This window comes from Eleutherodactylus coqui, chromosome 5 (genome assembly GCF_035609145.1).
Source record: "Eleutherodactylus coqui strain aEleCoq1 chromosome 5, aEleCoq1.hap1, whole genome shotgun sequence".
NCBI lineage: Eukaryota > Metazoa > Chordata > Amphibia > Anura > Eleutherodactylidae > Eleutherodactylus > Eleutherodactylus coqui.
Genome location: NC_089841.1, coordinates 134,322,684 through 134,335,625, shown reverse-complemented (window position 1 = coordinate 134,335,625; position 12,942 = coordinate 134,322,684). Strand labels below are relative to the sequence as shown.

General features: G+C 42.4%; 1 protein-coding gene across 1 annotated transcript in view; it reads left to right on the top strand.

Moving 5' to 3' along the window:
• CCDC60 (coiled-coil domain containing 60) overlaps nucleotides 1–12,711 on the top strand; it is a 182,410-nt gene extending 169,699 nt beyond the window's left edge. Inside the window, exons 13-14 of the mRNA XM_066603197.1 lie at nucleotides 2,757–2,946; nucleotides 12,163–12,711. Coding sequence (XP_066459294.1) covers nucleotides 2,757–2,946; nucleotides 12,163–12,291 — 319 coding nt within the window. The 3' untranslated portion in view covers nucleotides 12,292–12,711. The remainder of the gene's footprint in view (nucleotides 1–2,756; nucleotides 2,947–12,162) is intronic.
• Nucleotides 12,712–12,942: the final 231 nt, after the last annotated feature.

The following is a 12,942-nucleotide window of genomic DNA, read 5'->3' as shown; positions in this document are numbered from 1 at the left end:
CCCCAGCAAGACTGTGTCACCGCTCCCCAGTCAAGGCTGAGTCGGCGGGAGCACTGTAAAAGGATGGTGAGGGAGTACGTAGCCGATCGCACGACCGTCCTCCGTGACGCCTCTGCCCCCTACAACTACTGGGTGTCGAAGCTGGACACGTGGCCTGAACTCGCGCTGTATGCCCTGGAGGTGCTTGCTTGTCCTGCGGCTAGCGTCTTGTCAGAGAGGGTGTTTAGTGTGGCTGGGGGAATCATCACGGATAAGCGTACCCACCTGTCAACCGACAGTGCCGACAGGCTTACACTCATCAAGATGAACAAAGCCTGGATTTCCCCAGACTTCTGTTCTCCACCAGCGGACAGCAGCGATACGTAAGCAATACGTAGGCTGCACCCGCGGATGGAAGCTACGTTCTCTCTCACCATCCAAAACGGGGACATTTCTGCTTCATCAATCTGTGTCTAATATTCCTCCTCCTCCTCCTGCTCCTCCTCCTGAAACCTCACGTAATCACGCCGAACGGGCAATTTTTCTTAGGGCCACAAGGCTCACTCATATAATTTTTCTAAACAATTTTTATATGTTTCAATGCTCTTAAAAGCGTTGAAACTTTAACTTGAACCAATTTTTCGTTAAACTGGGCTGCCTCCAGGCCTAGTTACCACTTAAGCCACATTAACCAAAGCGATTAATGGGTTTCACCTGCCCTCTTGGTTGGCCATGGCCAATTTTTCTGATGTACATTAGTACTGTTGATACAGCAATTTTTGTGGGCCCTCGCCTACAGTGTAATCAAATGAATTTTTAGCCCACCTGCATTACAGCTTATGTTACATCCGCTGTGTTGGGCAATGCAATGGGATATTTTTGTGTATCGCCGGTGGGTTCCAGGGAGCCACCCATGCTGTAGGTGCACACGGAGTTTAACCTACATGTGTCCACTTGTAAAGAACCCCAGTCTGACTGGGGCATGCAGTGTGGGCCGAAGCCCACCTGCATTAAGCACGACATTACTACCTCAGCTGTGTTGGGCAATGCAATGGGATATTTCTATGTACCGCCGGTGGCTTCCTGGCACCCACCCATGCTGTGGGTCCACAGGGAATTATAAATGCATCTGTTTCCACTTGTAAAGAACCCCAGTCTGACTGGGGCATGCAGTGTGGGCCGAAGCCCACCTGCATTAAACATGACATTACTACCTCAGCTGTGATGGGCACTGCAATGGGATATTTTTATGTACCGCCGGTGGGTTCCAGGGAGCCACCCATGCTGTAGGTGCACACGGAGTTTAACCTACATCTGTCCACTTGTAAAGAACCCCAGTCAGACTGGGGCATGCAGTGTGGGCCGAAGCCCACCTGCATTAAGCACGACATTACTACCTCAGCTGTGTTGGGCAATGCAATGGGATATTTTTATGTACCGCCGGTGGGTTCCAGGGAGCCACCCATGCTGTCGGTCCACAGGGACTTCACAATAGGGAGTTGTACCTGCCTGTGTCTATGAATTAAAAAGCCTGGTCTGACTGGGGCATGCAGACACCTTGACAGAATGAATAGTGTATGGCACATAGGTTCCCCATTGCTATGCCCACGTGTGCAGCTCCTGATGGCGGTGGCACAGGATTATATTTCTCATTGCTTCTGTACAGCATTGTGGGCTATCGCCCCGCCCCTTTTAAAGAGGGTCGCTGCCTAGCCGTGCCAACCCTCTGCAGTGTGTGCCTGCGGTTCCTCCTCATGGCAGACGCACTTCTAAATAGACATGAGTGTGGCGTGGCATGAGGGCAGCTGCAGGCTGCGCAGGGACACTTTGGTGTGCGCTGTGGGGGCGGTTGGGCAGCATGTAAGCCAGGAGAAGTGGCAGTGGAGTGTCATGCAGGCAGTGATTGTGATTTGTTGGAGGTAGTGTTGTGCTTAGCTAAGGTATGCATTGCTAATGAGGGCTTTTCAGAAGTAAAAGTTTTTGGGAGGGGGGGGCCCCACTCTTGCCGCTATTGTGGCTTAATAGTGGGACCTGTGAACTTGAGATGCAGCCCAACATGTAGCCCCTCGCCTGCCCTGTCCATTGCTGTGTCGTTCCCATCACTTTCTTGAATTGCCCAGATTTTCACACATGAAAACCTTAGCGAGCATCGGCGAAATACAAAAATGCTCGGGTCGCCCATTGACTTCAATGGGGTTCGTTACTCGAAACGAACCCTCGAGCATCGTGATAATTTCGTCCCGAGTAACGAGCACCCGAGCATTTTGGTGCTCGCTCATCTCTAATAGTATTTAATCATGGGACAAACATTTTAATTCGATTTTTGATTTAATGTATGTGAATTCTATTTTGAAATTACTTTTCTTTTTGTTTCATCTCTCTACTATATGTGGTATGCATTTTTTATGTTAATTTCATTTTTTTCCGATTTACAAAAATAACTGGCCCTAAAAACGTAGCTGTAAAGGGAGTCAAGCCGCAGAGCTCCCCGACTAGAGCTTGTGCTTTCAGTGCATATAAATAAGACTTGGCTACGTTTCCTGAAGGGAATAGTAGCACTGCTTCTCCCTTTTAGATGTTGCATATTCATCTTCATCAATAATGTATATGTAATTGTCTATTGTTTGTGCTTTATACTCTAAGAATCTTCCTATATGTAGATCTTAAACAGAACTCTTTAGAATAACTCATTTCGCCATTATCATTTTTTGCTGATATCAAACTAAAAACTTCTTTTTAGAATAACTTTTCCTATCGATTCTGTTTGCCTCTTCCAGGTTTATAATGCTGCTTTCTAGGATCCCTCCTGTTCTGAAAAATAATCAGAAAATACACAAGATTTTAGAAAAGCTTGAGAAGCTGGAGGAAAAGCAGGTTATTAGAATACGACCCAACGCCTTCCTAAAGGTTCTGAATGGACTTCGTACCTGGGAATTGTGTTCTCCTGACATAAGTGTGGCTATAGAGGTGAACATTAGTATTAACCCTTATTATTACAGCAGGGTTATAAGCACTTTCTAAACCCCAGCTGCCATGTACAAGAACATCAGAATTGTGAAGAAGGACACTTTGTTTTGTTCTCTTTTCTCCTACATTCATTACTGGCTGGCATTAACATTTCATCAATCTCCTGCGTTCACTTCACAAAGCAATATATAAACTTTGACAGGGACTTTAGAGCAAACTAATAACTTACCTTTAATTAACATTAACTAAATAGCTGCCTGATTTCGGCTTCTGCCTAGAGGAAGAAAATGTACAGTATTGCTAATAGTAGAAAATTTTAAAAAAATATATAGGTTTTGTTTCCTCCATAGGTTTGTGAAAGTAGCTTTATAGAAATATGGTATCTAACCTTATGATTATCAAGAGTATTATCAAGTCTCGTTCAGATCACATTTTTTACTTACTTTTTTTTACAAGATGTGTTCTCACACATGGAATGACACCAATAATGTGTTGTGTGACTAAAAACCTTGTGTATTATAGTAAATTACTCTAAAAATGTTTTTTTCTCCCGTAATTACCATGCAAAATAAAGTAGCAGTTTGATAATGTACAGTTTTGGCATGAATGCATAATACTGATGTATACTTGATGTGATACTTTGGCACATGGCAGTACACCCTTAGGCCTCATGTCCATGGGCTCGTACAGTTTCCCCATGCTGAATCCTACTGCAGATTCCACCCGGCCCGCAGACATGAGGCTAAAAAATACATTTTACTCACCTGTCCGGACACAGCAGGGCTCTTCTCCGTTATGGACGGATCTTCTTTCTTTTGCACGACGGATGCGCTCGGGCTGCCGGCGCCGTGCCGCACATGCGCCGTGCCTTCTTTTATTTCTTTTTAAACTCCTGCTTTGCCGCAGTCCATAGCATAGACAAAGTGACAGCTGTGGATGTGCCGTGGATCCGGATAGCTTCCATTGGCTTCAATGAAAGCCACAGGAGCCACTTGTGCGGGAAAACCACATAAAAATGGAGCGTGCTGCGGTTGTTTTCTCACGCGTGCGATCCGCACGCCGAAGGAAAATGCCATCCGCAGGTATTTAATTACCTGTGGGTGCCCAATGATTCCCTATGGATGCGGATTACACTTGCGGGAGACCTGTGCGGATTTTGTAAATCAATTTATGCCGTGGACATTGGGCCTTAGGGTGCTTTCAAATGGACAGAATTAGTGTGCAGGACCCACCACATTCCGCAGTAAATTCCACACTAAATTTGCAGAACTACCTGCGGATTTTGATGCAGAATTGAAAATGGCTTTAATCTGCCTGCAATTCCATATTAAAGTCAAGATTTAGATCTGCAGATTTTGGTGTGGATTTCCACAGTGGCAGAATAAGCTGCAGGTTTTGGTGCATATTGCAGGCTAATTCCAGCCTATGTGAAAGCACCCTTTTATAAGCCTTAGACCTGATCTGACTAAGGCCTCCTGTCCACGGGCGATATGTCATTGCGTTATCTGTGGCGATAATCTGCCCGCAGGTAATGCATGAAACACTTACCATAGGTTAACTATGGAAAGCGCAGCCCGATGTACACGAGCAGAAATCTGCCGCGATTATCTGCTCGCAGCATGCTGCTATTTTCCGTGATGAACCTATCATAACAATAGCGAAAAATTACGGTGACTTTAGTGTTCTCCCTTGGCGGAAATCTGCTGCAGTAAAATGCAATGGCCGTGAACAGATGGCCTTAATAAGTCTTTCTGATCACAAGTTTACAAATTAAAGCCGTTGTATTGGATTAAGAGAATTTAATGGCTTGTTTTGTAGCAGGATCACAAATGCATAATCAATAGTGGAACATTTGTGAATATTATGGCAGTGCTTGTGTGGACATTGCCTAGTACATCAAATTATACATACAGATGTTTGACCTTAGACAATTTGGAGGACCACTAACCCTTATTTTCCCTGTTTAATAGACTGCTAATGAATGGTATATGTATAGTAAAGATATAGGTATAGACTTCCTCATTCTGCACATTATAATGTGGACAAACCATATGCTATTTGCATAGAGTACGATGAACTGTCACCATTTATTATATTAGAGCCCCCCATAGTTTGCCACTGCTAAGATGGGCTATCACGCGTATTCCTGCGATGACGTAGAGTAAATGAGCTGCCTCAGGCAGAGAGAGCTAATGTAGGAAGCAGCAGGGGAGGACATATTGTGACTTTCTGTGTAGCTTTTCAGAATTCTTTCCTTTGCTGTCAGTCACTACTTTGTCTTCTTCTCCATCACTGACAAGATAGGACAAGGTTGTAACTCATCAGTTAGTGACCCCTGGTAATATAGTTATTCTTATATACCGAGAGCTGAGAATTCATCATGCCACTCACTAAACCATGAGCCTTTCCCCAATTTGAGCAGCTGGGAATGACAGCAGAGTAGAATTCCTTTTAATGAGTGTGGGATATCAGACTGACATATACAAGTAAAAACAGTCATCTTTTATGCACTGTGAGCATATTGTGCAATGTGCAAAAAAAGTAAGTGAGCCCCTTGGAATTCCCTGGATTTCTGCACTAATTACTAATAAAATGTGGTCTGAATGTTCAATCAAGTCCCAATAATAGATAAACCCAATCTAACTAAACGAATAACACAAAACCAGTAGTACCATCCATGTCTTTTATTGAGTAACATTCACAGTGCAGGGAGAAAAAGTAAGTAAATGGCTGTGTTAATTACTTCTCCAGGAGCTAATTTGCAAAATAGGCTGCAATTAAGAAGATGATATTGAAAGTATGGGTTACACAAGTGCTTTGCCCATTTAATAGAGGCACAAAAAGCCTGGTTACTGAAACATTTGTTCTTCTCAAGAAAGATTAGTTAGTGTGAACCATGCCTCAGCTTCAGAATACCTTAGAAGGCGAGTTATAGAGACATATGAAGCTGCAAAAAAGCTGTAAAAGCATGGCTAAAGATCTGGGTGTACTTTAGTCTACAGTTGAATACATTTTCTATAAATTAGAGAGCATGCAGCCAACAGGGAGGGATGCTGCTAAGCTCAGCTTCCCAGGGATACCATTCATCCTGACGTAATTCTGAGCTCCTGCTACCCTGCAGTCCACTAATTGCCATTTCAGCGTAGCCTCACTTGTTACTTGCCACATAGGACGATTTGCTCCATATCCTTACAGTCTGGTAGTGGTAGCTGGACTTAGCGTTACCTCAGTGGCTGTTCTGGACTTGGCACCGATACAGGCAAATGCCCTCTGCACAAGATATGCCAAAAATTTTGTGCCCGTCTACATGTATTAGAGAATCATCTTTCCACTGTTGAGGACAGACTGCACTCCACCCCTGCTGCTCTACTAACTATAACTAAGAAAGTAGAGGCATGTCAATCAAAAACAGACAATCTTGGTAATAGTTTTCTCTTCCTCTGTTGTAGTGGAATGAGAATTTGTTTGCTTTTTGTTCGTCGCTCAGTTTCTGCGTGCGGAAAACAGAACGACTGATAGGCCCATGTAAACAGGCAGTTATTCACTTATGAACGATTGCCTATTTATTGTGAATAGACGTGGACGGGCTGGAACGATCCCCAGTACACTCCTTCTCCATTCACTGAGCGGTGCTCGTTCTTGTGTAAAAGCACAGGAATGATCATCGTTGGGATGACCTGTCGGGCATCTGTGCCCAACATGTCATCCCATGTAAAAGGGCCCTAAACCACGTTACATTGTCCATCATCCACACCGATCAAACAGGCTCTATGCCTGGAAAGTCCATCACCATAAATATCGATACAGTCCAAGCAACCATTCAGATTGGCATATTTTATGATCTGCCGTAGGCCCTCGCATTCCTAGACACAATGAAGGCCTTTGATTCACTAGAATGACCTTTTTTAGAGGCCTGTCTTCATCGCTTTGGGTTTGGACCCCAATTTCTGAGATGGGTGAAACTTATCTATAAATCCATATTATAGGTAATGATATTCCTTTCACTAACTTCTCCCTTTCACAGGAAACTCATCAAGACTGCCCTTTATCCTCTGCCTTATTTGCCATATCCATAGAATCCCTGGCTATATGGCTGTGATGTACCCCTCCTCTCACTGGTATTTGTTGGCGACAGGAGAGTGTGGTCAGGCTATATGCCGATGAAAAGGTTCTCTTCCTCCAAAATCTAAAGAAGTCATTTGATCAGGCCATACAACTGATAGACACCTTTTCTCAGTTTCCTGGGTTATATATTGGCAAAACTCCATAGCCTGTTTCCCAATTAGTGACCCCTGTATTTCTTGCTATGGCCTTTTGATTGTATCCAATTTTAAATATCTCAGGATAAGAATGGCATGTGACCATAAAGATACTATAACTGAGACCATTACTCCGTTACATGATATGGTTAAAGCGAAACTTAAATTATGGTATAAGCTGCCTCTGTCAGGTGCAGGGCGTATGAATCTCATTAAGATGGTTTTACAACCTAAATGTTTATATATCCTGCAGCATATGTTGGTAAAAGTCCCGATGAGTTTTTTTAATCTTTAAACCCCCTCTTTATCTTGTTTATTTGGGGCTCATCTGGCTCTAAATTTGAACAATCTATCTTGCTTCTGCCACCATTAAAAATCCATTAGTTCAACTTTATATTGTGCATCAGTCCTACTTTACCCCTGTAAGCAAACGCGGTTCACTTGCTTGCAGGTCGCCCACCTATCAGACCGGAATGGCCACCACACATAAACCGCTCAGGAGACTTGCCGTTCTTTAAACCTGGCGCCTGCCAGCATTTATTTCACAACACAGCAAACGTGCGTCCCATCTCAAATTTACCCAAGACCACTTGAATGTTTCACAATGCTTCTGGGAAAATGTTCTACCAGATGAAAAAATGTGGAACTTTTTAGCTTCACTTCACAATGCTATGCTTGGAGGGAAAAAACACTGCATTCCAACACAATACTTCATCCCAATTGTGGAGCAGCATCAGGCTTCGGGGCTGCTCTCTTACACCTTGTAATCACTGAGGGAACGATAAATCTTAACGTGTATCAATACATTTTAACCCCTTATTGACATGAGAACGCAATGATTTGGGGGGATTTTCATCTCCACTTTTGAAAAGCCATAACTTTTTTATTTTTCCATTGACATGGCCACATGATGGCTTCTTTCTTTTGTGTAGTGAATTGTAGTTTTTATTGGTACCATTTTTGGGTACATAGAATATATTGCATAACTTGTGTTAAATTTTTTGGAGGGCAGGGAGAAAAAATACATAAATTCTGCCTTTTTTAATTACAGCACCTGGCCATTTTTACATGGTCCAGAAAATCATGTAGGATTTGTGCATTGCGGGGCGCATAAATCTTGTTTGAATATGAATCTCATTTTTCTGAATGGAGTCATATTCATGAGCCATTTCTTTTTCCCACATTGCGTGCAGGAAAAATTTTTGGTATGTCCTATGTTTGGCCGTTTCCTCGAACGCCACGCCCATCATTTTCAATAGGGCGAGGAAAAACATTGCCCAGCGTGCTAGGTGCACGCGAGTGCAATGTGATGTGACATTTCCCATTGAAAACAATGAGAAACACTTGCCATTTGCAGGAACCCCTTCCCAATCAGGATGTACACGTACATCCTGTGACTGGAAGGGGTTAAAGCAGAATTTAAGGTTAACAAGAAATAGCAGTCCTCCTGAATTGCTGACAGACATTAATAAACCTGAAAACTGCAATGAGAACACAGATGGCAGTAGTATATATGCACCATGGGCCAATAGTCAATGATCCCCCTGTATGCTTGTAGGAGTTAGAAAAGTGAGAAAAAAGTACCTTGACTTGATTAGTATATTAGCTCCCTGCAGTCCCTCTCAGTGTGACAATTTCCCAGCTTGACTGCTATGCAGAACAAGGTGTTCCAAGTTATCCCGTCGGATGAGTATAACCACAAAGTCCCAAAGCCCGTGCAAGCAGCCGCTGGCTTGAAAGCACCAGGATGTCCGGGACAGTGGTGTCCTGCATGCACAAAATGGAACAACTGTGTGACAACACACTCTCCTAACACTGGCCTACTAGGTCCAAAAGGTCCTACGCATTTCGAAGCTTTATCTCCTTCTCAGGGCTTTACGCAGCTGAGCAAAACTCCTGCCAAAAAACTACCCCAAGAAGAACTACTGTGTAACAAAATAAACCATGTTAATACAATACATACAACTATCAATTAGTAAAATCATCTTATTAATTCTGTATTCAACTTTCAATTCAGTTATTTAATTTTTTTTTCAGCTCAGCTTTGGATTCATACTCTCTCCCCCCCCCCCCCCCCTTCACAAATAAAAACCTATCACTGGTTAAAATTCTAGACCCCTCCAGAATATAAGGCATCATGTGGTGCCAGCACAGGATCCTATTGTGGTGAAATGATCCTGTAAGCTCACGCAGACTTTGTTTATTTACAGTTTAATTATAACCTGCTGATTGCTTTTTGGCACCGTGGAGCAGCCATAAAACTCTGATTCATGCCTCACAATTAAATTCAGATCCTCTTTAGTTAAACAGAAATCCAAAGTCTATTAAAATATTTTTCTCCACGCTGACATATCAGTAACTATAGACAATAGATGAACACCTAAATTGTGGAGATGTTTCCCACACACAGCTAAATATAAAGCTTCTTGTCTTGTGCAATCATCTTTCATTATAAACAGTATATTAACCATTTTATTAACCTATGCTTACATGAACTCAACCGCTGTATCGCTTTAATATATTGTAATTCATCCCCGCCTCATAAAAAAGACCAAAAGGGTAAATAAACTGTTCTTTCAGATCTCTTGAGTCTATATGTAACTAAATCTATGCTATCCCATAGTGGTGGTGACAGTTTTCTCAATGAAGCAGGCCCAGATAATTGTAATGTACAATTTGCAGAGCTATACATGTATAAATACTTAGTCCGGTGATCATACAAACTAGTATTTATTGACATCTTCAGTATTATTCATGTGTCCGACCAAAATAACCCTTGGTGATATTCCTTTTGGGGGACCTGATGCGTCCACGCATTACATCTAGGCCAAATGAAATGTGTTGCTAACCCTGGCTTCTCCTGGCAATAATAATGATTACCAGGGGTGATAGAAGTTTTCTTCTTTTAGAAAACAGAGTCCATACATGGTGAGTGCCAACTCTTTTAAACAGCTGATGCTTGCAACTGCCTCAGTCTGAAATAACTCTGTGTTACGTTCGTGGCTGAAGGGAACAGCGACCTACACACAAGTAATCAATTTAGGGCTGGAAGTGATACACACACGATCGGACATCTGAGATCACAAAACAGACATGAAATCAGACATCTGATGGAGTTCAGACCAGACAAAGTAGCCAAATACTTACCAATGTACTAACACAGCAAGGTAGATGGATATATCATTAAGTACGAAGCCTTTGTTAGTATTTTGGCCTAAGTACATAAGCTCAAGAGCCCACGTCAAGGGTCCTTGTTGTCTTGTAAGTCCCTACTCTAAGACTACCAAACCACAGGAAAAGGAACCCTGCCTACAAGTGGAGCGATTGTCCCAATAAGTACGGCCCCACACTGAAACCTAAGGAAAGCTGGCTTGCTCTAGATGGAAAGACATTAAGAGGCAGAAAACATAAGACATGGACACAGCAAGTACACACACAGCAGCTACAGACAGGTCATCATTCACACAAGGCAGCTGCATACCTACAGACAGACAGACAAGGCCCTAGCGTCCGCCTACCAACGGACGAAGAGGAATGAACAGGACAAGGCTCGAGTGTCCACTCACCAATGAATGGGTAGGACAAGTAAACATGGACCAAGTGTCTGACTATCAATTGGACGGGTGGATCAGACATAGGATATAGTTCAAGCAAGGGACATCAGCCAAATATCAAACAACACCTCATGCATGCAGACCACAAACTAGACGAACAGAACAAGACACAAAACAAACAAAGATCTGCACAGCATGCATCCTAATACCTGGGTTTAGTTAGGAGATGTAAAGGTATATAATGACCCCCTAGTAAGAGGGGCTGCTATTTATGTGTACAGACCCATGGTGATTGACTAGCTCGAGAAATCCACACCATCAGCCAGCCAAACCAACCACACCTGCAGCAGTGTGACCCTGGAAGTACATAATACTACAGGTCCCAGGAGCAAAACATGGCACTCTGATCCCAGCTTTAACCACTTAGATGCCACAGTCAATAGTAACTGCAGCATCTAAGGCATTACACAAAGAGGGGACTCCCACCATTGTCCCTTCAGACCTATATGATGCAATTTTGAGGTGTCATTAAATTGTCGTGGCATCCTGGATCCTAAGATTAGCCTCTAAGCCTGTCATGCACAGGAAAAAGGCTAAAAATCCATTTAATATACAAACTACTGTACATGATTAAGTTTTTCATATTACTAAATAAATTATTAATTGAATATTATGACACTTCTTTAAGAGATTTTTCCATGAAAAGATAATAAAGGTGTATTCCAATGTTAGACCTTTATGGCATGACCTCAGCTGTTCCGTAACTTCCATATAACTAAATGGATAGAACCACATGCATGAACGGCCAACTCGTCATACAGTACATGCCTGGAAACACCAGTCAGACTCCACCTCAATAGGTGGGGCAGGGGTCGGGGTAGATAGGTGCAGGACCTGGAGGTGGGACCACATCTTTCAGACACTTGTCTCTATGATAATTTCCTAGATATAGCTGTACCTACTTTTTATGGTGCCTCCTAGTGTTCTTTTAATTCCAGCTCAGAACATCCATTTAATTGCTGCAGTGTTGGACCTCTTGTACATGGGCAGCAAAATTAATCCTGCATATGTTCTGGAAGCAGCTTCTTCCAGTGCCATAGGACACATTAGATGAATGTTCTGAGAGGGAATAAAAAGACAGCAGGCTTCACAATAGCAAGTGTGTAACTTCAATATCTATACATGGGCATTTCAAAAAAATATCGAATTGAAAACTTTGGGGAATCGAAAAGAATAAACATATTTAATTGTGAAACAACCCTTTTAAGAAGAAATGTTCTATACAAGTACATACATTTTTAATTTACCTCTAATCATTTGTAGGGACATAGATGTTTTTAATAATTAAATTGTATATTTCTCCATAGTGTGCTTTATTTTCCTTATTGCTCTCTGTTTTGCAGTTTGTAAGAGAACATCTAGTACAGATGCCATTAGAGGATTACATAACCTGGCTGCAGGCTCGATTGGCTTCTTCACCTTCAAGTAGAGCTCAAAGTGCACCACCAGAGATGACCTCTGCAAGTCTGTAGAATAATGTGACACCAGAAAAACCCTCCATGTCTTTGAGCAGTTGGGGATTTATTCTTGCTTTGTTTTTTTAGTGCATTTTATGTTGTGAGTAATTAATCCCTTATGGGCTTTTGTGTTTCATTTTTGATAAACATTTGATTTTTACTTTTGGATACAGTTATTGGAAAAATCTACAATGTGTGCGCTGTTTACAGATGTAAGCTTAATTCTTCATGAGATGACACTAAATAAGTAAACTAACAGATCTGATTGCTTGGTATTAGAGATGAGCGAGCACCCAAATGCTCGGGTCCGCGTTATTCGAGTCAAGCTTTTTGTAAAATTCGAGAGCTCTACTCGAGTAACGAACCCCATTGACTACAATAGGAAACTCAAGCATTTTTGTATGTGGGACGCCGGGACCGAGCTTTTTTTTTTTTTTTTTTCTCTCTCTCTCTCTTTCTCTCTTTCTCTCTTTCTCTCTTTCTCTCTCTCTCTCTCTCTCTCTTTCTCTCTCTTTCTCTCTCTTCTCTCTCTCTTCTCTCTTTCTCTCTCTCTCTCTTTCTCTCTCTCTTTCTCTCTCTCTTTCTCTCTCTCTTTTCTCTCTCTCTCTCTTCTCTCTCTCTCTCTCTTTCTCTCTCTCTCTCTTTCTCTCTCTCTCTCTTTCTCTC